Here is a 25,975-nt window from a genome sequence, read left to right as displayed (position 1 = left end):
GTGCTGCTGCCTTCGTTAGGGCATTGTCGGTCGCTTTCGGGGCTCGCGACAGGGCGGTAAGGTAAGCCTGCTTGAGCGCCTGCATGGGAAGATGTGCGTAACCGGAGCTGAGCTGGAGCTGCACGCGATGTCATCCCAAGGTGAGGCTTGGACGGCACAGCCACGCACGGCCACATGCATGAGGGTGGCTGGGCATATTCACTTCCAGCCACTCATGCCTAGCCACTTCTACCTAGCCACATGTGCAGCCACACTTCTAATCCATCAGCCACAAAACACCAAGAAATCATCGTGAGTTTCGAGCCGGAAACCATACAACGTCGGGGTCATCCAGTACCAAGTGGCAAGAGGAGCAACTGTTCATGGAGTATCTTTATCACTGTGGACCGATGACTTAATACTTCATGCTCACCATGGACATTGGAGAGCAAGTAATCTTAGTTTTCTTAGTTCCTGAGTAGGTATTTTATAGAAATAACATCGTAGAATGATTTACCACGTAGAACGACTCCACCTTGGATTCAGCGGTTTTCAATCATGCTCCTTCTCATACCGCATGTGTCTTCCTCCACTGATGGCTCCAATACGACCACGTCGGCCCCGTTCCCCGTTTCCGACCTACAAAAGTTCCCAAAATTCAAGATCCGTAGGGCTCTGCGGGGAAATGGATCATGGAGCGGCCCGAGAGGGTCCAGGGCTTGGCTTCTTCATGCACTTGTGTTGGGTACAGTGGATCAACATCGACCGAAGGGAATATGTAGTGAATCACTGTAACGCCATTTACAACTTTGCCCATTCGGTGGCGGAGAGAAAGCTAAGTATTCTCTTGCAACTGTTCGTATGAATTAGGTGCCTTACCCACGCCAGCGGAGTGTCCACCCACTCTTTGTGCTTGTGAATGAGGATTCTGGCCTGCACTTTCAGTAATAACGCGATACCAGCGGCCACTTGCAGGTTGCTCGGATTTGCCTGTTACATCCTGTACTCATCTTTAGATGATAGGAAACTTCCTGATTGCAAACAGCCCACAACGTGATTTCACCTGGGCGCATTGCACACCAGTTAGGAGTAGTTGTCTTCTGCTGGGATTATTACGTGACTTGAAGGAAAGAGGGAATTTGAAATCTAGGGAGAACGCGCAGTTTAACACAGGAAACAAAAAGGTCGATCACTCCGACAGACTCATAGCAACCATTGGTTCGAGTATATCTATTACAGCTGCTATTGCAATATTACAGCTGGGCCACCTTTCGGCTGTGTACAACACCACCATTATGCAGTTCATTACGCTCAGATCCTTTTTCCATAGCCGCAACAAAATAAATCAGTTATACCTCGCACTCTTCAACTCCGAGCCGTGCTCCTGGTCCCTCGGGCTCCCCACCGCGACCTGGAACTGCACACCATCACGGCCCTCGTCCCCTTTCGCGGTCTCCTGCCTGACTTCATGCGTGACATGGACCTGGATGATCCGGCGGGTCGACTCGCCGTCCTCCGAGGAGTGCAAATCGCGGTCACGGTCGCCGTTGACCGTGTCAGGGTCCGGGTTGGACAGTTTCACGTGCGTGCGGCGCCCGCCGGTGCCGCCGATGGTGACGAGGTTGATGTTGTGGCCGGAGGGGCGCGAGGCGTACCGGTCGCCAGAGCCGTAGGTCGAGGCCAGTCTTCGGAAAAGGGGCCGCAGCATGGGCAGGGAGCCGCAGATAATTCCGAGATCGCATTCGAGAACTGTCAACAAGACGATCTTGGCAATGGTATCTGTAAGGCAAATCATTAGTTCCACTTTTAACAACGTTTGCTTTCTTGCCGTCTGAAGAGGCGACAAGGGGCAGGGAAAGGAGGTTGGACGTACAATATTTGTCAACCTTCGCTGTGTACGCCCAGGTGTAGCCGATGCGTATAGTCGTAGCCACGGCGGCGAAGACACCCAGGGACAAGATACCAACAGTTGCAATCTTGGCCTTCTTGGGCACCTGCATATGGCGAAGTAGGAACGCGGGCACCATGGCGGTAGCAATGTCCGTAAAGATGTTGGCGGCCGATACAAAGTAGGATACGTGCAAAATAACCTGCTGTCCCGAAGTGCAGTCTCCAGGCTCGCCCCAGGCAGCAGAGACGGGCTTGCACTGGAATATGGCGACGGGCCACGAGATCTGCCATACTATCCAGCACAGCGCAAAGAGGCCCCAGAGGATGTGTCGGTATATCTTCCTTGTGTCTTTGGCAACCCGGAGCAGCGTCCAGATAATGCTGGACTTGATGAGGGCACCGTCCAGCACGTAGAGGAACTGCCAGATAATCGTCCACAGTCCGATCTGGTACATCATGCCGACGGTGATAACATCATCGTGGGACCCGATTCCTCTGTATGCGAGCACGATGACGGACGCATTGTGTCCGAGGTTGATGATCTGCGAGAAGGTTTCAGCGATCTGGGTTTTCCATTCAAAGACAGCTTGGTAACTGCCGCGCAGAGACTTACCCATCCTGCAAGCATCAACCAGTCCTCGGTAGAAAAGGACTTCAGCGTGATGCGGACGTGGAAACGCAGACACACCACCGCGCTGGATAGGACAGTCATGACAACCGCCACCACCAACATGATGAGCGCCAGGCCCTCGGGTTGGATGGGCTCGAACTTGGTCGTCATCAGATCCTTCGCCATGGTTGCGGTTCTGTTCAGGCTGCCCGCTGCACCCGTCGTGTGTGGTTGGACTGTCTCCGAGGTAGCTTCGCGGTTCGAGAAAACTTTCGCAGGAGGGGCTCTTCCGACGAATAAACGGGGAACGACGTCTTTTTCAGCATTTATCCATGGTCCGCCTTGGGTTAGTGTCCGCGGGATACGGTTCTTGCTAGCATAATAAGTTAATAACCCGAATGGTCTTTCTCCAGAATCCCATAGGGGATCATCACTTCCCAAACAAGGGAGATGTGGTGCCATTAAGGGGGCGGCTGGAAACGGGGCTGTCTAGTAGGGCATCAAACAATGAATTTCTCACCGATGACCGATCAAGACGAGATATCCACTCCTCCTCATGAAGACGGTACAGGGTGGTGGGACAGACAGGAAGGATGTCCCAGGGTTCCGAATCCTGTTGGCTTCACGCCCCCTGCAGGTCTGCGTACGCGTGTAGGCGAGACGCACAATCCCGTCGCGGCACGGTAGCCAAAGACGGAACGTTGGCGTATGCCACCCGTCCAGCCAAGATGTATGCCAAGATTCTGCAGCGGCACTTTCTTGTTCTGCAGCGGCAGTTCTCTGTAGCGGCAGCCATCTCGTGTGTTTCTACTGCAGCTTATCATCGTACGCTCCCCACGCGAGGTGCCCTCATCGAAGTCGAGACGATTCTACACCTGGACCCCTTGCAAGGCACAATTTCCCAGCAGACCGGAGTATTGCCCAATTTGAGTTTCCTTGTTGGGGGCGGCCGTGCCGAATCAGGACTGGAAACCAGCTCGTTGGGTGGGATCATTGTCGATTGTTACTCGCGACTCGAGCTGTTGGTGCCGGTTCCACTCAAATATGCCGGGTTTAACTGCATCTTCCACATTCCGGACGGGGAGTTAGAAAACAGCACGCTGTAGCAACGTACGAATAGGCAATTGAACGGTATCTCTACATAAAGACGCGGTAAACGCGGGGTTGATATTGGAGCCTAGGCGGTGAGGAAGGGTGGTGGTGTTATATATTGGGAACACCTTCCGCTCTTCTGGGCTGTCGGTGCAAACTACAACCCAAACCCCGCGATACCACCAGAAAAGGCTGACCGCTGCAACACACCCCGAAGATGTCGACAATTACGACCGAAGAGCTCCCCGTCCTGCCCGAGGGCATCACCCCCGAGTGGCTCGGAGCCAAGCTTGGCCACAAGATCAAGTCGCTCGAGAACACACGCAACATCTGGGGCACGGGCAGCAAGCTCTTCTACACCATTACGTACGAGGACGGAAACGACGCGGACGAGTCCCGCCCCAAGCATGTCTGCATCAAGGGCGTCTTCAGCAAGGAGATGGTCGAACAGCAGCCCTGGACCGTCAGCCTGGCCCAGCGCGAGGCCGAGTTCTTCTCCAAGATCGCGCCCACCGTCCAAGGAAGCATGATCTTCCCCAAGGGCTGGTGGAGTGGCACGAGCGAGAAGCAGGGCATCGCCGTCATGACCGACCTCGTCCACGAAGGATGCACCTTTCCCCCGGAGGTCGCCGCTTACTCAGTCGAGAAGGTGAAGAATGGCGTGGAACAGCTCGCCGGTCTGCATGCGCAGTACTGGGGTAAAAGCCAGGAAGACCATCCCTGTAAGATGATCCCCATTCCGCTGCGTTTCTTTCACTGGCGCCTTTTTCGCTTCCTAGGGCGGCGGCCGCTCCTCTTTTGATCACCGTTTAGAGGAAATCATAGTCTGACCGATGGGCAGGGATCTGGAATAACTACGACCCAGCAATGAAGTTTATGTGTACGCCATGGCACGACGTGGTCCGCGAACCCGGCCGTCCCAAGCTGCCAGAGTACCTGATGGACGGCGCGCGATGTAACGAGGCGCTTGACCGGTACTACGCCGAGCGCAACCCCCGGTTCCGCACGCTTCTTCACGGTGACACGCATCTCGGAAATGTCTACTTTACCGGCGATGGGCGTATCGGCTTCCTCGACTGGTCAGCTTTCCACTTCGGATCGTGCTTCCACGACATCGTCTACCACATGACAGCCATGCTTACCATCGAGGACCGCCGCGCCCACGAGATGGAGATTCTCGACCACTACCTCGAGACCCTGCACCGCAAGGGTGGTCCCAAGTTCGACCGCAACGACTCCGAGCTGATGATCGAGTACCGCCGCTCCTTCATGACCAACGTCATCTGGCTGATTTGCCCCGACGCTCTGCAGACCAAGGAGCGCGTGCACACTCTCTGCGAGCGCACCGTTGCTGCTTACAACGACCACAAGGTCATCGACGTGATCCTCGACCAGCCCAAGCCGTCGGTCGCGGCATGAAGCAAATGAAGCCAAGAAATTTGTCGACGCGGGGGTCAGGAGCCGGCTGCAGGCGGATGACTCGCGAGAGAGGAGAAGTGTTACTACTTTTGTTTGTGCGGCAGTGACAAATGCTGGGACTGAAAGGAAAGAAAATCACTCGCGGCTGGGGTGGAAAGGTTTCCAACCCATTTTGGGAAGATGAAGCTGCTTGGGCAGCCTGTTGGCTCAGGGGCTAGATGCACATGTGAAGTTGAACGCACGATTGTGGAGAGACATCATGTAGACGAGTTGAAGAAGTGGTATCCCGCCCGACCCACATGCGGCCATCGATTTGGTGCTGACTGGAGTCTGCCACCAACACGGAGTTCAGCAGACAAGGGGGGCACCAGCAGGGGATGTTGAGCTGCCTCAGCCTGCATGGGCCAGCTTGGACGGATGATCGCCAGGGATATCTAGCCCAGACACGGTAGCGAAGACTTCATTATCTGTCAGAATAACATAGCCGAGTTTCTGGTCGAGTTGAAAGGCTCTGTGCCTTGAAGATAATCACGAAATGTGAACGGGCGGTTGGGTCGACAGGTGATTTTGCCAGCAGGATGGCCCCGCTTGCCTAGCTTCCGGCCGTTGGGGCTTGGCTTGTGCGAACAACAAGACCCTTGTCTACGCTGGCAGGCATGGCTCGAGTCATGAGCGAGTCCCAGAGCTGGGGTTCCGGGCACACGGAGTGATCCGGGACTCATCTGCGCAACGTGAGCTTTCTTCTTCTCCAGGTCCAAACGGGTCGCAGCAAGCAGCCTGGTCGTGTCAGGTTCACCGTAGACCCCCAGCGTCAATTTCCTTGCAAAACCCGACAACTTCGTAAAGGGCAGATCAATCGATTGGCGGGACGTACGCTTCAATGACTGCCAACACATGGCTTCGGGGAATAATGCCAAAGGGATTACAGTTCGAGCAGGAATTCTCCTTAGAGAGTGTCATTCGCGTGGACAACATGGAAAGCTTGTCTTCAAGTTAGCCGAAGGTCATCCCAGGTAACCCAGGAAACATTTCATGGGAAAGCCCTGCGTACAAGAGTTAGCATCTTTCCAGATGGGACGGTGCCTCCCACAACGATAATTGTGTGTATTTGAGACAGACTTTCAAACCTGACCGGGCACTCGAGAATTATGTGATCTCCCATGATTACTATTCTTAAAGATGTGCCACCTTAATTCTAACACAAGCACCACGTTGTCCAATAGCTACAGGTAATGGTATCTTGGAGCGAAGAAGGACCCCTGATTCCAGACATTATTTGATATGTTGATGTGAAAGGTAATGCTACCCAGTTCCAACGCATCGTAACATGGCTGATGGGGCGTTGTGAATGCCCCATTCGTGCTCCACCGGGGATGCCATCCGTTCGGGGGCTAACTACTGCGGTAGGCTAGCCTTTTTGATCCAGCCAGGGTTCGCTTCGATATTGCTCATATTGACTGCGTGGAACCACGGAACCAGATAATTCGAGATTTGTGAGAAGTGCAAAAAAGACCAGAAAGGTCGAAGGAATGCGGCAGGATGCCGGTGGAAGCGGCGCAACGGAGTGGGATCGGCATGATCAGACAACAGATCTTTGCCTCATCCGAAGCTGAAGGCCGGCGGCTGGGTTCGGCGAGGCGGCGAGAAGACGGCGCACCGGGCGGGCGGTTCAGCTCCCGCGACCGAGCGTGGTTCGTCTTGTGCCCAGTGCAGCAACAGCAACGTCGTGAATTCATCGTCGCATCGCAAAGTACTGTCGTCTGTCTTTCACATCGACCAAGACGTATTTCCTATCAAAGTAATGGTCCAACGCACAAAAATCAATAGGCATTAAACACGCATTACTCTTTTATTTTAGCAGCCGCTCGTCTCTGAACATCTATCTAACGTGCTTATGATGTAGATAATTACAGCTTATTAGTGAACATGGAGTCCACAAACTCCTATAAATATAAAAGAGAGGACAGAAGGCACAAAGCACGAAAGGACCACGATCAGCGCAAATTGACTGAGATGGTTCTCACGCCCAGCGCTGCGCGATTGGCTGAGCTGACGCTGTGCCGTAGACCCGCATTGCTCCAGTCTCTCCTTCATGGATACTTCACTCATTTCGCGGGGTCGATCAACTGACGAAAACGCAGCCAGATTCTTTGCGGCCTCTTACGCCTCTAGCCACAAATGAATTGACGCACAACATGGGGTTCTCGAAAGTCCTGCAACGCTTGAAGCCATCATCACGCTCCAGTAGCGGCAGTACGGATGTACAACGTGCTCGCCATGACCGAACCGCCCACACGCCGGCGCCATCCGACGGTGCATCGTCTGCCGTCAGTCAACGAGACTCAGCGGATGATTCTGAACCGATCACAGTCACTGAGCCACGACGATCCTTGATGCACGGTCGAAGTCCAAGTCCATCACCACGCGCAACTGAGCAGCCGCAGCCGACAACGTCGCCGACAAGCGACACATCTTTGCTTTGGAGCCGTGCTTACGAAGCTCTGCGGCAAGAAGATGCACAGTTAGTGGAGCAGTACGAGATACTTCTTTCCCAAGAGCTAGAAGGTATGCCTTCCTGATACACTGTGACAGGATATGTACAGGCTGACTCCTTTTCAGAGGCTAGCGCGCTCGGGATGCAAGGATCTTGTCAACAGCACGATGACGAACGCCGACATGACAACCGAATCGATACTTATCCCGACAAGCGTTATGCTCAACTCCAGACAATCACCGATCGAGGCCTTCGACGCGCTGATGATAAGCGAACGAGATACACTCTGTTTGGGCACCAATTTATCCTGAGGGACCAGGTTCAACAGACTGCTCAATTCGTGCAGACTATGAAAGGTATTATTGGTGAGGCTGTCAAGGCGTCTTCCGAAGCGTCCCTCGTCTGGGCCGGCATATGTGTCTTACTACCAGTCTTCACCAATCCAAGTGCAGCAGAGGAAGCCAACCGTGGCGGCTTGTCGTATGTCGCCTCTCGTCTTCCATACTACGTCCAACTTGAACGTCTTCTATGGCCAGAAAACCTGCTCGAAACAGGACCAAAGGCGGAGTTCCACGGCCATATCGTCGATCTCTACCGACATATCCTTGAGTTTCAGATCAAGACCGTCATCCGATTCTACCGGAAATGGCTTGCTAACATGAGTCGCGATGTTATTCAATACGACGATTGGAAAAGGATGATTTCCAATATACAAGAACGAGAGCAAATCATACGAGAAGAATCAAACACTCTGAATAGCATTGCTTCGCGGAATACCCTAGAAGCCATCAGCAAAGTCGCACAGCAAAACTACAATGACATGCATTCGCTTCTATCGGTTACGCAGGATCATCTCGATGTTTCAAGGGAACACCGCGACATTTCGGCAGAGCAGCTTCAGCTCCAGATGTGCGTTCTCTTGTGCCTGAATGCAGACAGTCTGCTGACGCATAGTAGCGAAATGTTCAACAGTCGCCCTCTCGACCTTTGCGTTGTGAACGAGGCGCGCTTCGACAGTGCGGATGTGCAAGACAGGCCGAGATGTGAGAACGGTACTCGGGTCCGCGTTCAGGAATTGATATACAACTGGGCAAACGATGACTCTGGCGAACCGTTCTTCTGGCTTGTGGGCCCGGCGGGGACCGGCAAGTCCACCGTTGCACGGACCATTACAGACTCTTGGGCTAAGCGGAAACAACTTGCTGCTGGTTACTTCTTCAAAAGAGGAGAAAAGGGCCGCAATGACACAAGTCGATTATTCGCCACTATTGCTGTGCAGTTGGCTGATACGATTCCCTACTTTCAAGAGCATCTTCGGCGCTCGATCGACGGTATGGACGGAGATGCCATCGGAGAGAGGGGCCTTACGACGCAGTTTGACAAGCTTATCATGAATCCCCTCATAGCTCTCGAATCCGTCCATAGCAGCCGACAGCCTATGGTTATCGTCATCGATGCTTTAGATGAATGTGAGCGCCCTGAGCATCTATCACAGGTCATAACACTACTGGACAAGCTTCGGGACATCCGCACAGTACACTTGCGTGTTCTGTTCACGAGCAGGTTCGCATCCGAGGTCAACGGGGCATTTGAGCCCTTCATCAGTCACAAAAATGCTCGAAAGTTTGAGCTTCACCGCGAATTCTGTGAAGATGCCAAGTCCGACATCCAGACCTTCCTGATGGTCAAATTCGCAGAAATCAAAAAGAGGCGCAAGGTGCAGCAAAATCCGTGGCCTGCCGATGAAGATCTGGCTCGCATGGTTCAACTAGCCACGACCCCTGAACCCCTCTTCATCTACGCCGCTACTCTTTACCGTTTCGTCTTTGACGAGAAACGCCCAAGCAACCCGAAGAAATAGCTAAAGCTATGGCTTAAGCAATGCGAAGAGGGGAAGTCCCAGCTATATCAGATCTACGATCCTATTCTCCGCCAGATACTTAGCGACGAGGAAGCAGACTCTGACCAGCAGCTAAAGTTCCTTGGGGCTCTTGTTCTTCTTGCTACCCCGCTCTCTGCTGCCTCACTTACCGCTCTCCTGGGTATGGACATTGATGACGTCAACTGGTGGCTCCTCGAGTTACATGCAGTGCTGGAAATACCCCCCGAACGTCATCGCCCCATCCGATTGCTGCACAAATCGTTTAGCGATTTTCTTCTGCACTCCGATGATACAGGCAACGGTAAGCATATCGTAAACGGAACAGCAACACATGCCATGCTAGCCGCACAATGCATATCCAACGTATGAAAGCAGGGCTCAGACGGGACATTTGTGGCATTGACAAGCCCGCAGTACAAGGAGACGAGATTAACCAAGACTTGATTGACACACATATCCCCGCCGATCTCGGGTATGCTTGCCTTTACTGGGTTTATCATTTACAACAAAGTGAATGGTCTCTGGGAGATGACATCTGCGAGTTCCTCTACGAGCACTTCCTTCACTGGTTAGAAATATTGGCACTCCTGGGCAAAATGTCGGATGGAGCCGCCGCAATTCAGCAAATTGCTAAGATGTGTCAGGTCAGTTAAAGGTGTTCTTGTGCTATACATAAGCTGATCCCTTTAAAAGCAGCGCTCTGAGACACTTGCTGAACTGGGTGAGTTCGCAAAAGATGCCAGCAAGGTCATAGGAAGTTTTGGATCCATGATTGAGCGGATGCCACTTCAGATCTGTGGGGGTTTGATTTTGTTCCTACCAGTTGCAAGTACTGTAAGGCAGAGATGCTGGAGCCCATGTCTAAGAAATCTGCCCCGTGTTCAAGGCGTGAAATTGGATTGGGATGCGCATCGGCAGACGCTCAAGGGCCACACATCTTCGGTCATCGACGTAGCCTTCTCGCCGGACGGTCAGTTGGTGGCGTCGGCGTCAAGCGATAGAACAGTGCGGCTCTGGGATGTAGCCACAGGCGCAGTCTGGCAGAAGCTCGAGGGTTCCGCGGTGGCCTTTTCTCTAGATGGTCGACTCGTTGCGTCAGCGTCGCACGACGCAACGGTGCGGCTGTGGGACGTGACTACGGGCGGGATAAAGCATACGCTCAAAGGCCACACGTCTTCAGTCTTTACAGTAGCCTTTTCGCCAGACAGTCAGTTAGTGGCCTCAGGGTCGTTCGATCGGACAGCGCGGCTCTGGGATGCTGCTACAGGCGCAGCCCGCCAGACGTTTGAGGGCCACGAAGGTTGGGTTACCATAGTGGCCTTCTCGCCGGATGGCCGAGTCGTTGCGTCAGGGTCGACCGACGAAACGGTGCGGCTGTGGGATGTGAACACGGGCGCGCTCCGGCAGACGCTCAAAGGCCACACATCTATAGTCAACGCCGTAACCTTCTCGCCAAACGGTCAGTTAGTGGCGTCAGCATCAAACAACACGATAGTGCAGCTATGGAACACAACTACAGGGGCAATTCAGCACAAGCTTGAGGGCCATAGAGATGCAGTCCGCGCAGTAGCCTTCTCGCCAGATGGCCAAGTAGTGGCGTCAGGTTCGCATGATGAAACAGTAAGACTTTGGGACGCTGCAACAGGTGCAGCTCTTCGGACGCTCAAGGAGGATCATGTGGTCCGCGAAGTCATATTCTCGATGGACGGCCACATGGTGGCGTCAATATCAGGCGATAGGACACTGCGGCTCTGGGACGCAGCTACAGGCACAGCCTTGCGGACGCTTCCTGGCCAAACTGCGATCCATGCAGTGGCCTTCTCGCCAGACAGCCAGATACTGGCCTCAGCATTAGAAGAGGGGGCAATGCAGCTCTGGGACGCAGCTACAGGCGCAGCCTTAAAGACATTTGATAGTCATAGTGTGATTTACGCGGCAGCCTTCTCACCAAATAGCCGTATGATGGCGGTAGCATTGGAGGACAAGAAAGTGCAACTCTGGGATGTAGCCACAGGAGCAGCTCAGCACACACTCGATGGCCATGTGCGCCATGTAAACAGGGTAGCCTTTTCGCCGGATGGCCAGGTGATAGCGTCAACGTCGTACACAACAGTGTGGCTCTGGGACGTAACTTCAGGCGCAGCCCTGAGGAGGCTTGAGGGCCATGAGAATATAATTTTCGCAGCGACGTTCTCACCAGATAGCCGGCTAGTAGCATCAGCATCAACTGATATGACGGTACGGCTATGGGATGGAGCCACAGGCGCGGCTCTGCACAGGCTTGAGGGCCATAGAGAACTAATCTATAACGTGGCGTTCTCTCCAGGTGGCCAGGTGGCCGCATCAGCATCGCTCGATAAAACCGTACGCCTGTGGGAAACAGCTACGGGCTTAGCCTTACAGACGCTCGTGGGTCATGAGGAAGGGGTTGCTAACGTGACGTTCTCGCCGGATGGCCAGATCGTAGCATCGGTGTCGGCTGATAAGACGGTGCGGCTCTGGGACGCAGTTACGGGCGTAGCTCTACAGACACTCGGTTTGGGTTACACGCGATATCTTGCATGCGACCCATGTTCCACCGCTCGGATATTTACGGACTTCGGTGCTGTTGACGTATTGACAGACTCTTTGGCAGCCGAGTCACATTCACGTGGAGAGATGGCATCGTTTCCATCAATTAGTGGAATTGGTATAAGTTCCGACCGCGCTTGGATTATGGAAGGGAAGATGAAGATCATTTGGGTCCCTGATGAGTACAGACCAACAGCCTCGGCCACAAGTGGTTCAGTCTTGTGCATGGGGTGTGAATCAGGGCGTGTTATCCATGTAGTAGCTACGAGTCCGTATCTCTAGCAAAGTCGCGGGCTCAAATCAATCATTCACTTGATATTCCGTTCTTTCTGCAGGTTGGGTGACACCAAGGTCCGGAAAGTCTACTTGTGATCTACCTTACGGAAAGAACATCAAGAGTTGAAGGAATGCCGCAGTATGCCGGCAGAAGCGGCACAACGGAGTGCGATCAGCGTGGATAGACGACTTTGGGGAGGCGTGGAGAAGGCCGACAAGCAACTATCGCGTTTCATAGTCACAAATGAACAAGCTTATTGTGACCTCTCTGAGAATATGCTTTCCTCTCTGAGAATATGCTTTAACTGAAGGTAAGACGTCTGTCCTAAGCCCCAGGACAATAGTTGTCTGGCGTCAAGGAGAACTGACGTTTCGAAAAAATAGCGATACGATATGGTCTTCAGGTAGTAGCTCCTGAAAATTTAGAAATACAGTGTCATTTAAGAGAAATATGCTAATGTCCCCAGTTCAAGTTCGCAGGTGATTGCCACGTCGTCCGTCGCGAATCGGCTACTGGTTGACTCGACGACGACGGCGCAGCCCTCGAACCGAGAACGGGCCACCACCCATCGACACTGAATCGTGGCTTGACCGGATGAACCATAAGATCGACAGTGTTCCATGGAACGGCAAGAAATCTGACAAAAACCCGATCTGGGGCTTGATCAATCGATGGGATGCCATGAGTGACGAGCCGGAGAGCTGGCCTTCAACCAGGCTCTGTTGAACGACACTTTTTGCCATCGAGAGGAAGCTTATGGGGTTCGATGGACTTGATTGACTTCTGTTTGGAAGACTGAGGAAGATCAGGATGTGAGTGACTGAGGCTTGAACACGTAGGTTCCTCTGTCAAAGCCCTGTCAAACAAACGATGAACCGTGTGCCTGTTCAGCTGTGACTGCCACCCGACGTTTTGCTGGTTGGCTTTAAGCTCGCAGGCATTTCAGCCTCAAACCGGAGGGAAGTTGTAAGGACTGTAAAACCTTCGCATACACGAAACGAATCTTATAGCCCTGACTCTGAATTTCCGTGGAACATCACACTATGTAGTGAGCGCGACAATTGTGAAGGCCGTCAAAAATGGTGTCAAGTTTGTTGAAACACCCGGCCCACCAAAGACACTGGCATTACCCCGCGATTCCAGTCCGATTATATCGCACAGCGGCCTAGCTTCCCACAGCAAAACCCCATTTTTCCGTCTTAAAGTTTCCTCGGGTAATTGTGCATCAGGCACCGGCTACTTACTCATGGAGCTCCGTGAATCACAATGGCATTTAGCTGCACTCGCCTAACCTCTGATTATTTGCGAAGTAATCCATAACAACCCCTATGCCAGTACGTTGAGAAAGAAAAACATTCCCGCATTTATACATGGGTTTCTCCTCCACCTCGCTCTACGGGAAGCCTCTCTCGTTCCTTTGCCGTTCAAATTGTAGCTAGTCAACTCAAAAACGTATGGGGCCAGCACCAATTCAACGACGAAGAAGCGGTTGCTGGACATGCCGCTTACGTCGAAAAAGGTGCAGTGAAGGAGGTCCTCCTTGTATCAACTGCGTCAACCGACAGGTCTACTGTCACGGCTACGGTCCTAAGCCGGAATGGAAGGACAAGGGCGAGAAGGAACGTCAAGAAGCAATACGCTTGCAGTTGAGGACGCTAAATGCACCACGCCGCCGCATTTCTTCGGTCACCCACGGCAATCCACACGTACAATTAACGCAGGCTGTCACTTCTGCAAGCTCGATGGATGCTGGTTCCCTCATCTCTCCACCTCTGGAGCGCGCACTCAGCACATGCTCCACTGATGTTGAAATCGACCTCTCTCTTGATGTCGACCTAGATCGGATTTTGTTCGGCGAGGAGTGGTCAACCTTTGAACACCATGAGGTGAACAACCTCCCCGTTCAGTCTGGGTCTCTCCCTACACCTATAACACCCAATGTGAGGTTCTCTCTTGCGACTTGCGAACCACATCTCACCCATCAGTCATCCGAGAGGGAGATGGATCTGGTCATGCACTATTTGGATCATGTCTTTTCTCAGGCACAAGGACCACACCTGAACCAGCCTCGTGGCTGGCTTCTTTCCGCTCTCATGGCGTCGCCCGGCTTCTACTTTGCAGCGATCGGCATAAGTGCATACTGCCAACACCATGACGCACAAGGAGAATCTGTTTTGCGGGCGACAGCCTATCACGACTATCAAAGTTTTCGAACTCGCTCTTCTAAAATCTTCTCGGAAGGTTCTTGGGGTAATCTTCCTGGGGAAGCTTTAATTTGCGCAGTACATCTATACCGCTTGGAGGTGAGTTTAACTTCCTGTCCCTCATACGGGTTACTCTGACCAACTGACAACCGATAGACACTCTCAGGGGATACCCCAAAAGCTCAGCAATATTTCAAATCTGCCTTGACAGCAATGAGAGACCTTGAAAGTATTGAGAATTTCCAATCAGCCATGCCGGTGCCACCTGTGTCATCGGCCATCTCGCCACACTCAGTCGGGCCTGACCTCTTTCTCCCATCCAGCAAGGCCATGGCATATTCACAATGCCTCCTGGCTTGGACTGACATCCTGACCTGCTCGCTTCAGGGAGTGCTGCTTGACAATATGGAACTATACAATAGACTATTGTCAGACGACAATTTCTGCTCCATGTTTCGGACAGCAACAGGCTGTGCATCATGGGTGCCCAAGGTGATCATGGCTTGCAGCAGTTTAGATGCGTGGAAAAAAGACCAGGAGAGACAAAACGGTTTGAGCATCCGTGCTTTGGTTTCTCGAAGCGACGACATTTCGTCCTCTATCGAACGAGAGCTACACCCAGATGCGAAGCATTCAAATCTTGATGTGCGTGCTGGGGAGCTGACAAGCATCTACGGACACGCAGCGTTGGTTTATTTGAATGTGGTCGTTTCTGGGGCCAATCCTCGAGTCCCTGAAATTTCGCAGTCTGTTGATCGTGCGATGAAAGCATGGTTATCCGCAGCAAAGCAAACGAAGACAGGATCGCTTCTCTGGCCGTCTTTGGTGGTTGGAAGCCTAGCGGAGGGATCCCAACGGGAGTTGCTAGAAGATCTGTTACGGGAACCGGCCGGTCAAGTAGGGTCTATAACTACACCCGTAACTCAACGTTGTATCTGCTCTATGCTTCAGACATTATGGCAGGCGCTCAATAGGGACCATGGCAAGCGTGATTGGAAATCATTCTTGGGTAAGCATAGTATAGAATTAGTCATGGCGTGAATAAGACTCGCTTTTATGATTCATGCAATCTCAGGTTATCCCATGTGCAGACACGTCGGATGGAGATAATTTGAAGCAAAAAAAAAACAAAAATGTCCACCAGTTGGTGAACCAAATACTCAATGTCCGATGTAAGACGTCTACTAGCCCTGAATAGTGACCTTGGACCATGTGGAGGAAATCTGGGGGTGAGACATTAATCTGCATGACCGGGTTATTCTCCGTGCAGGATTAGGGTTTAACGCGTCATTTGGCGCCTCTAGAATAGTGAAACGACTTGGCGCCAGCCATCACTTGTCATGAACACACTTCTTAACGCCCCGAAAAGATCGACGAATCGTGTAGGCGCCGCAATCCCACCGGGAAGCTAGCGCAAATGAGCGGAGTTCCCTCAGACACCGGTGGCCAACGTGAAGCTTCGCGCCAACATATGCGACGGAGCGGAAAATACAGTAGAAGGACTTGGCATATCTGTGCCGATTTCTCGCTCTGATACTTAAGAGATCTTTGCCAGAAGCGGTTCATAGAAGAGTAGTTTCGAAGTCTTCTCGAACATTATTTCGGATTCCAAGTTTGATCAGTTCATCCAAACGCATAACCAAACGAAGTTTACATATTCTTGACATCATGAAGCTCTCTAGCGTCACCGCGGTATTGGCTTTTGTCATTAGCTCTTTGGCCCTCCCCAACATGTCCGTAAGTGGACACAAGCTTGGTCCTGACATTAAGGATATGTCTCAATCCTTTATGAAGATAACTGACAGAAGTCAAGATCAACAACGGTCTTGTTGAGCGAGACGGGGACGAAGCTGTTGCGTCTGGGGAGAGCAGCCCTGCCACGGACTATGTGATCCCCATCGACAAGCGCGATGAGAGTCCGGCCACGGACTACGTTATTCCCATTGATAAACGGGATGAAAACCCGGCAACCGACTACGTTATTCCGATTGACAAAAGGGATGACAGTCCAGCAACAGACTATGTCATTCCCATCGACAAGAGAGAAGACTCCGCTGATGACGGCGGCAACAGTCCTGCGACAGACTATGTTATCCCTATCGACAAGTGAGATGTGTTATTTGCACTGGCTGTTAGGGATTTGCGAACCATCTCATTCGTGTTGGTACTTGTCGTCATGTGAAGGAACGGAGAATGGCTGGTTAGATAGAAGAGAAGAAAGAACATCGAATCGAAGGTTGGTAGTGTATCTAAATCATTGATTCCTCCGAAGTGTTCGAGGACAGAAGTGACGTTATCATTGCTATACTTGAAGTTGCTGTTGTGAAACAGCTTCGATAACAAAACATGTGTGAAGATCAACGAGTTAGCATGCTATGTTCATGGCAAAGAACGCAGATTGGCCAGCTACCTTAACAACTGGATGGATGTGCCTATGTTTATCTGATGAATACCTAGGTAGCCAAAGCCCTCAGTATCGATAACATAAAAATTTGTTCTGCGTGTCCATGACATGCGAGACCGGAACATCTTCTATGAACCCGCCGAATTGAAGAATATCCGACAAAGTAGCGTTTCCAGTCGAATCGCGCTGGTGTTCCCCTTCATACTGATATAGTCGTGTCTTTGCATCTTCCTGCTGCCATTTCCACCAAAGATTATCAATCTGCGCGTGATGCAGGTAGAAGACTGGATCTATGGCTCACGTTAGCCGGTTACCAAAGGTGGAGGATCATTCATCTCACCGTTTCCGGCAGCGAAAGCCAAGAAGTCACCGCTCACAGCGCGATGGATGCGATTATGCAGTCGATTCTCCATCTCCCACTCGAACTCCCGGTAACTCGGCGACCTCATAAGTTTTCCGATAGACTCCGGGCCAAACCAAGGGCCGAGAGGACGGCCAGATGTATCAGTGGTCTTGAAGCCACGAGCTAGACAGTGGTCCACGTAGGTGCGGTTGTATCTGATGGGATGTAAATGTGAGAACGGACCATCGGTGACGCAACGACCTCCTCCAACTACAAGAGGACTCTCAGGTTCACCGTCGCCGCCGAAGCCTGTCTCATTGTTCCATATTGATGATGCGGCGAGATCCATCCAGTCCGTAGTCCAGTCCCAGTAACTGCCGTTGGTGTGTTCAGCACGAGTTCTGAACAGGACTTGATCATCAACTTACGGTACTTGTCCTTTGAAATCGCAATGTTCTTTCAACGCAGACTCCCACGCCTTGAGGAAGTACCTATGCCATGGCAAGAATGAAGCAGATCCATGAGCTGGAGTTTGGACAAGTGTCAGACATAGCGAACACACGGAGAGAGAGAGGCATACACAACGATCCAATTCTTTCATGCAGCAGAGAGAAGTCGTCATAGACTGTTCCGTTAGGACCCCAACGCGCAGGTTCCCGACTCAAACAGTTTACGGCGTCGATGAAATTCTTCCTCTCGTCGGCCGTGAGCGCGCGCCACTCTCGCCGTATGGCAGGATTACGACAAGAAGCGACTTGGGGATCGCGAGACCAGCTTGAAATAGTCAGGATAGCTGACATGGACAGTATTCCGGTGAACACAATTGAGCCTGCCCAGAAAATCCAGATCGCAAACTGACGGGTACATCTGGAATACTTTAGCAAACGCAGCGCCTCGACAGAAGTAACTTAAAGGCTACCTGCTGGATTTATCAACCAGGTCGTCACTAGAGGCATCATGATCATCGGGAATGAGCTCGTAATTCCATTCATTGCTGCAGATCTGAGATAATTTTGAGACCATCGTTCATTGAAAAGCTGTCGCGAAGCATCGGGTGGAGAGACAGGTGATGGGAGCTCAATGGGATGAACGTACTGCAATACCGCCCAACACACCCTGTGCTTGGATCATTTGCTCGCTTGTTCCCTCTCGGCGGTCTAGAACTCAACTATCCCTTATTTGTGCAAGAGTTTCCCGAAAGCTTCTTCGACCGAGTCAGAACCGAGCATCAGGAACACGCCTTACCCATGGCTCCCAGGACACCGTTAGAAGGTACCTCAACGCCGGTAGCATATGACGACGTTTCAAACAAAAGTTTCATTAACTTGTTCATAAACCTCCGCAGGTCCATCGGAGTTTTCGTATTGAAAACCCCTAGCCGCTGATACTACCGTGGGCGGCATACCCCTAACTTCTAATTTTCGGATGTCTACTTATGCTCATGTATGAGGCCTATCAGTGTTGATCCACTCGTCACTCCAAACCGTGCCGGGACGAGGCGCCACCCGGGAACTGCCATTGAACCGGTCGGACACAAATTCCCTAATCTTTTGAAAGTTTCGACAAGTGTGTGGCCTGTCGGAGTTTATGTAGTTATCTTCAACTCCAATGTAGAAGATGGACGGAATTGGCGTCAAGTCCGAGTTGCAGAGTATGATTTGTCTGAGGTGCTCAATGCAGTGGTCTCGGTGTTTGGTGCCGTGGATTGGGTTTTTGTTCGGATATATGTCCGGGTAGAACGCCCGGCGGATGTGATCCTGTCGCATGTCAGTTGTTTCCTATGACGACGCTCTCTTGAATTCACTCACCAGACAGTGAACAGTATGCATAACTTCTAAGCTGCTCAGAGAAAAGTGGTAAGCCGAGGGATTCCGTGCCATAGGGAGCAACTCACGCTGCGATATATCCGCCTTCTCTGGGAGCCCAGTACTTCTCATAACCAGGCCCCCACGCCTTTTTCGCTTCGTCTTCAGTAAGGAGGAAGAATCGGCCTGGCGGTAGAGTAAATAAGTACGAGGATTATACCGCGGAAACCAGAAACTTCTGCAGCAGCTTCTACTTACCCCAGTGAAGTTGTTCCCAGTTGTGATCAATATCTTTCGTTGGTTCACCAACAAACTTGGTGCGTGGCATCCCGTCTTCCCGCTCAGGCACATACTCGAACCCGTCGTCCAGGAATGCAGGGCTCGCCTCAAACCACTTCTCCTCTAGTTCGATTAGATGTTTTGGCGCGTCTTTTTATGTTATTATGACAAGTTTCTCATGATGAGAGAGAGTTAGTTACCTAGCTCAGTGTGAAAGCCTCTCTCGAACGATCCAAAACGGTTGGCAGCTCGTAATTGAAGGCCAAGCCACGCTGAAAGCGCGGCCAATAACAGCGTACTCGTGAACCATGCTCCGACTGCCAAGCGTAGTCGGTTCTCTCTTCGTCTAGCTGCTTGTGCGGATGCATGATGAAAAAGCTGGGTGGCATCGCCTTCCATCTGGTCGGCACTCAGTTTGATGTCCGTGAAAGTCGACATTGCGGCGTTGATGCATCAAGCAAGATGACGATGCTTCTGAGACTGTGGCAAGCGCATTCATCCACAGACAAGCACTACAAAGTGTAGTATTGTTTCGTACATGGTTAAACCTTGCATGTAGCGACTTGGCTGATGGGTGGCATTGTCAGTGCCAATGTCAGGACAAGCGCCACGGCGCCAAACGTAGACTTTCTTGGAGGAGAAGCACAATGTTGGTCAAATTTCCCACTGCAAGCTAACTGTTTTCTAGCAATCGTTGTATCCCAATACCTTTCAAGTCAATACAGCTTTACATAGCCATTTGCGAAGCCCTAATGGTGTTCGAGATGCTCATCTTAATGCGAGGTCTTCTGCTTTCTTTTATGCTGGCTGTAGTTTTGTCGGCACCAATGCCAGTTGACGCACACCTCGACAAGGTTGGTGGCTAATGTTGTGTGGAACCTCGTTAGCGTCGCTCACCCTGGACTGATAGGGCATCTTGCCCACCAAGCAACAGGAGAGTGCTGTAAGTTAAACAGTTGCTTCTGAAGCTAGGCGAAAGCTGACTTAGATAGTGTAAGTAGTGGTCATGCTCATGAACGCTTGGGTGATGGAATGATTCTTCCTGCTAACCGACTTACTCAAAGAGTAAGTAGATATGACGATGAACGATTGAGGCTGGAATGTAATCTTATACTGAGCGTTGTAGTACGTTGGAGGACTTACACGAGTTTGACTGAGTGACAAAATGGGGGTGAGATGCACATGAATAGTCTGGTCCGCGGATTGGACTGTCCGATATCAGGAAAGCAATTGTCCGATATCAGGAAAGCAATGGCGAAGTCTCAGAATATAAACATAAAACTTTTCTTCCTGCTCTATTACACCGATCTCAGCAGGAAACATGAAGCTTTGTTCTTAAACACCTCTGTTCATGATAGTCCAGTCCTGAATTCTGTCAAAATCTCTGCATTTGCGCCACAGATTGAAATCGCTCTTTGACCCCGAAGCCCGTGATGGATCCTTTTCAAATACCACAGGCGTGACGTCAGCAGTGCACATGAGAGACTTCCTGATCGTCTCTATGCAATGATCGATGTGTCCTCGAACAAGTTCTTCAGGGGCCCTAAAAGCGGTAACGTTGCTGTAGTCGTAGTCGTTGCGGTAAGTGTACTGACGCACGAGATTCTGGAGTACATTATCAGCTCTGGCTTGTTTTGAGGTGACGAAGAGGGCCTTGATTACCAGGCAGTGAAGCTGGTGGAAAACATTGAGAAAACCCTTGACGCCTCCCCCCAATTCTTTGGGAACACGCTCATACTTCTCCGGTGGCGCTTTGTTCAAGGCCGCCAACTTGTCTTCGGGGAAACGAATCGGAGGGACTTGATGCGGTCAGCTGTGCCAAACTGCAAGTGGACGGGTATGGAGTCAATAATGCACACACACCTCTCCAGAGACGAATCCAGGCTTCCTCCACCTCACGCGTTGGTTTTCCGCGGTATGGTGAGGGCTGCATCAAGTGATTCTGCTCTGTGTATTCAACAAACTCCATATCACCGGAGTCAATGTATGGCGCTAAAGATAACTCATCAATCGCGGTCTCTAGGATGCAAAAGTCTGTTGCTTGTTGTAAGACTCACAATAGGGCGATAGTTGTCTAGCGCATTGCAGGTCATCGGGTTTCTTGCCGATGATGAGTCGAGTGCATAAGACGATAATTATGAGGCTTTGGCACACCACTGCAAGCACAATAGGATCGCGAAGTCTTTGCGTCCAAGCCCAATACGGCGTTCTTGGAGCGATCGAGCTGTTGTCGCCGACTTTATCGGCCTCGATGTCCTTGATGGTCTCGTATGCAACGAAATCTTTCGCAAGCAGCGACTTTGGCCACATTATTGCTGATAATTCAGACTACCTATCTTAGGTGTTTAGCTACGCAATTAGGCCTGGCGATTCCAACTCAGACTGTACATACAGAATGTTGGACTTGGGGGCATGCTCAGCGGCGGACCAGCGCCAAATTAGCGCCATCAAGCCCCGGGAGCGTCGTGGCGAGGATTTTGGCGCGTTGGCGCGTACGACGAGTAATGGAACGCGCCAATTCCCGTTGATTTACTTGAGCAGCTCTTCCAATGACTCAATAATTCAGGCTGCGCAAAGAATGAAACTTTTGGGTTCTCAGTCTCTTCGGCTTCATTTGGAAGCTGATGCTTGAGGTAGTGTCTGGAGTACCGTATCACCAATCACTCTCGACTTTCCAAGCCCTGTGTCCGTCATTGTGCTGCACATCACTGACAGCCAATTGTGGCATTCCAAGCTATTTTGAGGTCTTCTGGCTCCATCCTCTAATCTTTGACCGTGATGGCTGAGACGGCAGTGAGTCGGCAGTAAGTCGGCTGTGAACGCCTATCGTCGAGCCGAACGTGCCAGGGCTTGATGCAGCCAAGCATCCTGATCTGCACATCAAGATGCCCTTTGGCCGTGGAGCCGAGATTTCCACCCTGTAAATACCTCTTGATTGGGCACCGAGACGAGGTGTCTCATAGACGCCACTGAGCTGGCAAGGCTGTCCCTTTGGTGCCCCAATTTTAAAATGCTGTTGCCTTGAGATGTCCATCTTTAAAGATTGGTGCGATTCTGAGATGTGAGGCTAGGCTATCGAAGTTGGCGAATATTTCAGCACTCTAGTTCAATTACATAAATTTCTCTTGAAACACCGGGATTCACTGGGCCAGTTCAGTTTGGTCAATAAGCTTGGAACTGGTATCCGTTCGGGATGACATCCCCGCGAGAACCATCGATTCCGTCGCCAATCTCACTTCGGACTGAGCAGCGATCGGATTCGTACACCCGGAGCCATTTTTTGGAACACACCAGCGATGACTCGAGACCGCTCATTGGCATCGGCGACATGGCCGGAAGCCGCACTCAGTCTCACGCGCCGGCCATCCCGTTGACTCCGGTCGGACACCCAATTTCGCCAACGCACCGTCAAATCGATGAGCCCACACCAGGCACTGAGCAAGACAGCCCCAAACTGCGAAATAGCCTACGCAGTTCTGCAAAGCTTCTGGAATCCGATGCCAGTGTCAAGAACTCTGATGAGTCCAACATCAAGACTGGCCTGTCCAAGTCTCAGACCAACGTCTTCTACGCATCCAAGCCAGCATGGAACTCGGCACTTCTGGCATGGCTGGCCGAAATCATCTGGTGCTTCGTCAGTATAGGCTCGGTTGTTGCCTTGGTTGTTGTCTTGAACGTGTTCGACGACGAGCAGCTACCCCAATGGCCGCTGGGATTGACGCTGAACACACTCGTCGCTTTTCTCGCCACCCTCGCTCGAGCCGCATTCGTAATTCCGGTTTCTGAGAGTCTCTCGCAGTTGAAGTGGGTTTGGTTCCGCCGTCCACGGATGTTGAAGGACTTTCAAGACTTTGATGCGGCAAGCCGAGGGGTCTGGGGCAGCTTGCTGCTTTTGAAGACGACGAGGGGATGGTGAGTTTGCCATGTCGACGACAAGCGGATTTGCCAATCTAATAAGAGAGCCAGGTCTCCCAGCTTGATATCAGCCCTTGTTCTGGTGTCCGCGATTCTCACGTCAACGCTCACCCAGTCTGCTGTGACCTATCCTGTCCGGATGGCACCCATCAACGGCCCCGCGCAAGCCACAGTATCGCGGTCGACGTATTACTTTTACAATAGCGCAGGAACTCATAACAACCGTAAGTGAGACTTAATAGTCTTTCCCAATCCTTGCTTAGGGTCGATGACTGACAGATGATGTGCAGTCATATATCGCCAGTCTGTAGACCAGCACCTTTTCGAAGGTCTCAGCTACGACTACGCCAAGATGTATCCTTTGAGCCAAGCTCGCTGTCCAACCAGTGATTGCGAGTGGCAGACATACAGCTCGTTGAGTGTGTGCACCAGATACTGGAATGTAACGGACTCTTTGAACATTACCTCCCAGAGAGTGAATACCGCCGCACCCATACCAGTCTTCGCGTCACTGAAAAATGGCCCTCGTGCAAATCTGACCCAGCCGCATTTTGGCCTCGTCAGCTTGACGGGCGTGGAAAACACAATCTCTGCGCTATCGGAACCTTCTTACAACCCAGAGTTGTCCATCTACAACATGACATTCATCTACTCCTTGAGAAAAGGCACAACTGACATCGACATGCTGGGTGCAACGGAAGTCGAAATGTACTTCTGCGTCAAGACTTTTAACCTGTCAGTCACGGGGAATATCGAAGAGCGAAAACTCATACAAACCACGACGAATTTTGAGACAGGCAATTACACCTTGCCTGACGGCCGGGGGCCATTCCCACTCTCTGCCCTCCGAGATCCATTGGACCGAGAGACAAAGTTTCCCTTGGGGCCAACGGGTGTGATGTCCCAGAGCCTTATAAGCGCCCTCAACGGGACATACATCGACCTGGCGTCAGAAGCCAGTACTTTGGGGCTCGCCCCAGCTCGGTATTTAACCGCTTTGCAGTCCCAGATACAACCGAACGTATCGAATACGATGCACGTGGAGAGGGCAATCAGGAATGTCACCGACAACATAGCGACGTCAATGTCGAACAAGTAAGTCCAAAATGGTGGTTGGTGTCAGTGTATCCGGCATACTCATCAGTTCTGAATCAACAGGATTGCCCAAGATTCGACAAATGTGACTGGCCAAGTCCTCGCCGCTGAGACGTTCGTCCAGGTACGATGGCCGTGGATCGCGTTCATATCCGCACAAATCGGGCTTTCCGCGGCCGTTCTCGTTTTTACAATTGTTCAAACGCAACTGTCCGGAGTTGGGGTGGTGAAGAGCTCGACACTGCCCACTCTGGTTGCCATTGACACGGAAAGCAAGGGTACCCTAGAGAGCGAGCTGGTCAGACGCAACAGTCTTGGAGAGGTCGAAGATGCCAAGATAAAGTCTGAACTTGCGTGGAGGCTTGGTCTGACGGAAAGAGGGTGGCGGCTGAAGACATGATCACAATTCACACGTTATCCGAGGATACATATATGCGTACTTGTAAGTCTATATCTTGATGATAGTAGAGTAATAGACCGCCAGACCAAGAATCTCACAACGTCTGTAACTCTGGCTTTGTTTAAACTCGTAGCCCTCACGACTCCTTCGTCGACGTGAGAGGAACGCAGTCATGAAACAGCAAAGGGTACGTCAGTGCCTTGTGCTGCTCCGCCTGATCGGTCAATGTCTGCGCAACAAGCGTGATACAATGCTTCGTATGCCAGAACTGATGACACCTAGCATCCATCCAACCGATCCCGTGCTCGATGGCGTACTCTACCTTGCGCCAGCAGTACAGGCAGTGTAGATCATGTGCCCGCGGGTACGTCGTGTAGATGGCGGAGAAGTTCCCACTCTGTAGTTGCGACACCTCGCTCGGCGGCACCTTTTGCGTGAGATCGGTATCGGTGAACCACTCCCATTCGAGGTATATATCCCCAGTGATATCATGGAACTGGTCCACGATCTCGCTCCAGGCGCAGGTCGTCGGTACCCAGGCGCCCAAATGCTGCTCAAAGATACAGCCCCGCTGGCGAGCTTCGGCTGAGGTGCGGCCGCACTCGGGTTCATGGGGGATCTGCTTCGGCCGATCGTGCGCCTCGTCGTGGTGTGGTTTCTTGTGGGAGTGATTGATGTGGTGGGTGTCTTTGGAGGGGTATTCGTGGTGCTTGGTTGGTGATGGCATAAAAATGAAGACGATGATGAAGGTGCAGATGATGCCGAGGGCCAGCCAAGCTGTCATTCTGACGTTTGGGAGGAAAAGTGATTTGGAGCTGGGTGGCTCTGGGTATTCGCTGGGTCGCCTCTTTCTCAAACGTCGAGACGGCCAGATAGGCGGCTGACTGGACGGTAGCTGCTGCTCCTCATCTTTGAACGGGCTACCCAGGTCGACCTCTGTTTGATCTTGAGTTGGTAGAGGTGTATACTGGGATTTGGTGAAGGATTTGAAAATCGCGAGTATCTCCATCACAGCGAATTCCAGTAACTCTGGTGAGCCTTGTTGGCTAGCTAAAGACGATAATTTTTTTTTTTCCACTGGAAAGCAGCGGTGTCTTCGATGCAGGGGGGAGAGTACAGACCAGTCTCACAGGACGGATGAACTGCCGGATGCTGAGCTGGGTATCAAAGGTAAAGCCATCAGCTAAGCCGAGTCAATCTAGAGTTGCGCCAAAGTTTCCAGTAATCAGCTTTCTGAGAGAGTTTGGCGCCCGCGCCTAGCCGAGCTCCCATTTGTTCGAGAATTGCGTATGCTTTTCCTCCGCAGCTCATCCTGA

The 25,975-nt window shown here is 51.8% G+C and overlaps 9 protein-coding genes across 9 annotated transcripts; 5 read left to right on the top strand and 4 right to left on the bottom strand.

The window, feature by feature from the left end:
* Nucleotides 1-1,324: 1,324 nt before the first annotated feature.
* On the bottom strand, nucleotides 1,325-2,665 carry CGGC5_v004913 (uncharacterized protein; the record flags this gene model as incomplete). The annotated part of the gene is made up of 3 exons (XM_032029790.1): nucleotides 1,325-1,758; nucleotides 1,853-2,411; nucleotides 2,483-2,665. 3 exons carry the CDS (start codon nucleotides 2,663-2,665, stop codon nucleotides 1,325-1,327), a joined length of 1,176 nt encoding a protein of 391 aa, XP_031893151.1.
* Nucleotides 2,666-3,788: 1,123 nt separating this feature from the next.
* Nucleotides 3,789-4,990, top strand: CGGC5_v004912 (uncharacterized protein; the record flags this gene model as incomplete). Its single annotated transcript, XM_032029779.1, has 2 exons — nucleotides 3,789-4,293; nucleotides 4,413-4,990. The coding sequence occupies 2 exons, from the start codon at nucleotides 3,789-3,791 to the stop codon at nucleotides 4,988-4,990; spliced, it is 1,083 nt and encodes a 360-aa protein (XP_031893150.1).
* A 2,195-nt stretch (nucleotides 4,991-7,185) lies between these two features.
* Nucleotides 7,186-10,907, top strand: CGGC5_v004911 (Vegetative incompatibility protein HET-E-1; the record flags this gene model as incomplete). Its single annotated transcript, XM_066151365.1, has 8 exons — nucleotides 7,186-7,555; nucleotides 7,610-8,393; nucleotides 8,442-9,306; nucleotides 9,364-9,667; nucleotides 9,781-10,010; nucleotides 10,063-10,087; nucleotides 10,253-10,829; nucleotides 10,886-10,907. The coding sequence occupies 8 exons, from the start codon at nucleotides 7,186-7,188 to the stop codon at nucleotides 10,905-10,907; spliced, it is 3,177 nt and encodes a 1,058-aa protein (XP_066009267.1).
* A 3,049-nt stretch (nucleotides 10,908-13,956) lies between these two features.
* CGGC5_v004910 (uncharacterized protein) lies at nucleotides 13,957-14,626 on the top strand (the record flags this gene model as incomplete). Its single annotated transcript, XM_066151364.1, has 3 exons — nucleotides 13,957-14,154; nucleotides 14,498-14,517; nucleotides 14,575-14,626. The coding sequence occupies 3 exons, from the start codon at nucleotides 13,957-13,959 to the stop codon at nucleotides 14,624-14,626; spliced, it is 270 nt and encodes an 89-aa protein (XP_066009268.1).
* A 1,460-nt stretch (nucleotides 14,627-16,086) lies between these two features.
* On the top strand, nucleotides 16,087-16,528 carry ustA (Ribosomally synthesized cyclic peptide ustiloxin B precursosr; the record flags this gene model as incomplete). The annotated part of the gene is made up of 2 exons (XM_032029744.1): nucleotides 16,087-16,155; nucleotides 16,232-16,528. The coding sequence occupies 2 exons, from the start codon at nucleotides 16,087-16,089 to the stop codon at nucleotides 16,526-16,528; spliced, it is 366 nt and encodes a 121-aa protein (XP_031893145.1).
* Nucleotides 16,529-16,888: 360 nt separating this feature from the next.
* ustQ-9 (Tyrosinase ustQ) lies at nucleotides 16,889-18,188 on the bottom strand (the record flags this gene model as incomplete). Its single annotated transcript, XM_032029733.2, has 5 exons — nucleotides 16,889-17,112; nucleotides 17,163-17,539; nucleotides 17,594-17,690; nucleotides 17,746-18,032; nucleotides 18,085-18,188. 5 exons carry the CDS (start codon nucleotides 18,186-18,188, stop codon nucleotides 16,889-16,891), a joined length of 1,089 nt encoding a protein of 362 aa, XP_031893144.2.
* Nucleotides 18,189-20,584: 2,396 nt separating this feature from the next.
* cctO-6 (Cyclochlorotine biosynthesis protein O) lies at nucleotides 20,585-21,559 on the bottom strand (the record flags this gene model as incomplete). The annotated part of the gene is made up of 3 exons (XM_066151363.1): nucleotides 20,585-21,048; nucleotides 21,113-21,241; nucleotides 21,307-21,559. The coding sequence occupies 3 exons, from the start codon at nucleotides 21,557-21,559 to the stop codon at nucleotides 20,585-20,587; spliced, it is 846 nt and encodes a 281-aa protein (XP_066009097.1).
* A 1,018-nt stretch (nucleotides 21,560-22,577) lies between these two features.
* Nucleotides 22,578-24,659, top strand: CGGC5_v004906 (uncharacterized protein; the record flags this gene model as incomplete). The annotated part of the gene is made up of 4 exons (XM_032029710.1): nucleotides 22,578-23,161; nucleotides 23,216-23,388; nucleotides 23,455-24,259; nucleotides 24,323-24,659. The coding sequence occupies 4 exons, from the start codon at nucleotides 22,578-22,580 to the stop codon at nucleotides 24,657-24,659; spliced, it is 1,899 nt and encodes a 632-aa protein (XP_031893433.1).
* Nucleotides 24,660-24,795: 136 nt separating this feature from the next.
* CGGC5_v004905 (uncharacterized protein) lies at nucleotides 24,796-25,443 on the bottom strand (the record flags this gene model as incomplete). The annotated part of the gene is made up of 1 exon (XM_032029699.2): nucleotides 24,796-25,443. The coding sequence occupies one exon, from the start codon at nucleotides 25,441-25,443 to the stop codon at nucleotides 24,796-24,798; it is 648 nt and encodes a 215-aa protein (XP_031893429.2).
* Nucleotides 25,444-25,975: the final 532 nt, after the last annotated feature.

Source organism: Colletotrichum fructicola, assembly GCF_000319635.2.
Source record: "Colletotrichum fructicola Nara gc5 chromosome Unknown KSG_Nara_v1_contig03, whole genome shotgun sequence".
NCBI classification, from domain to species: domain Eukaryota; kingdom Fungi; phylum Ascomycota; class Sordariomycetes; order Glomerellales; family Glomerellaceae; genus Colletotrichum; species Colletotrichum fructicola.
This window is presented reverse-complemented; position numbering and strand designations above follow the sequence as displayed.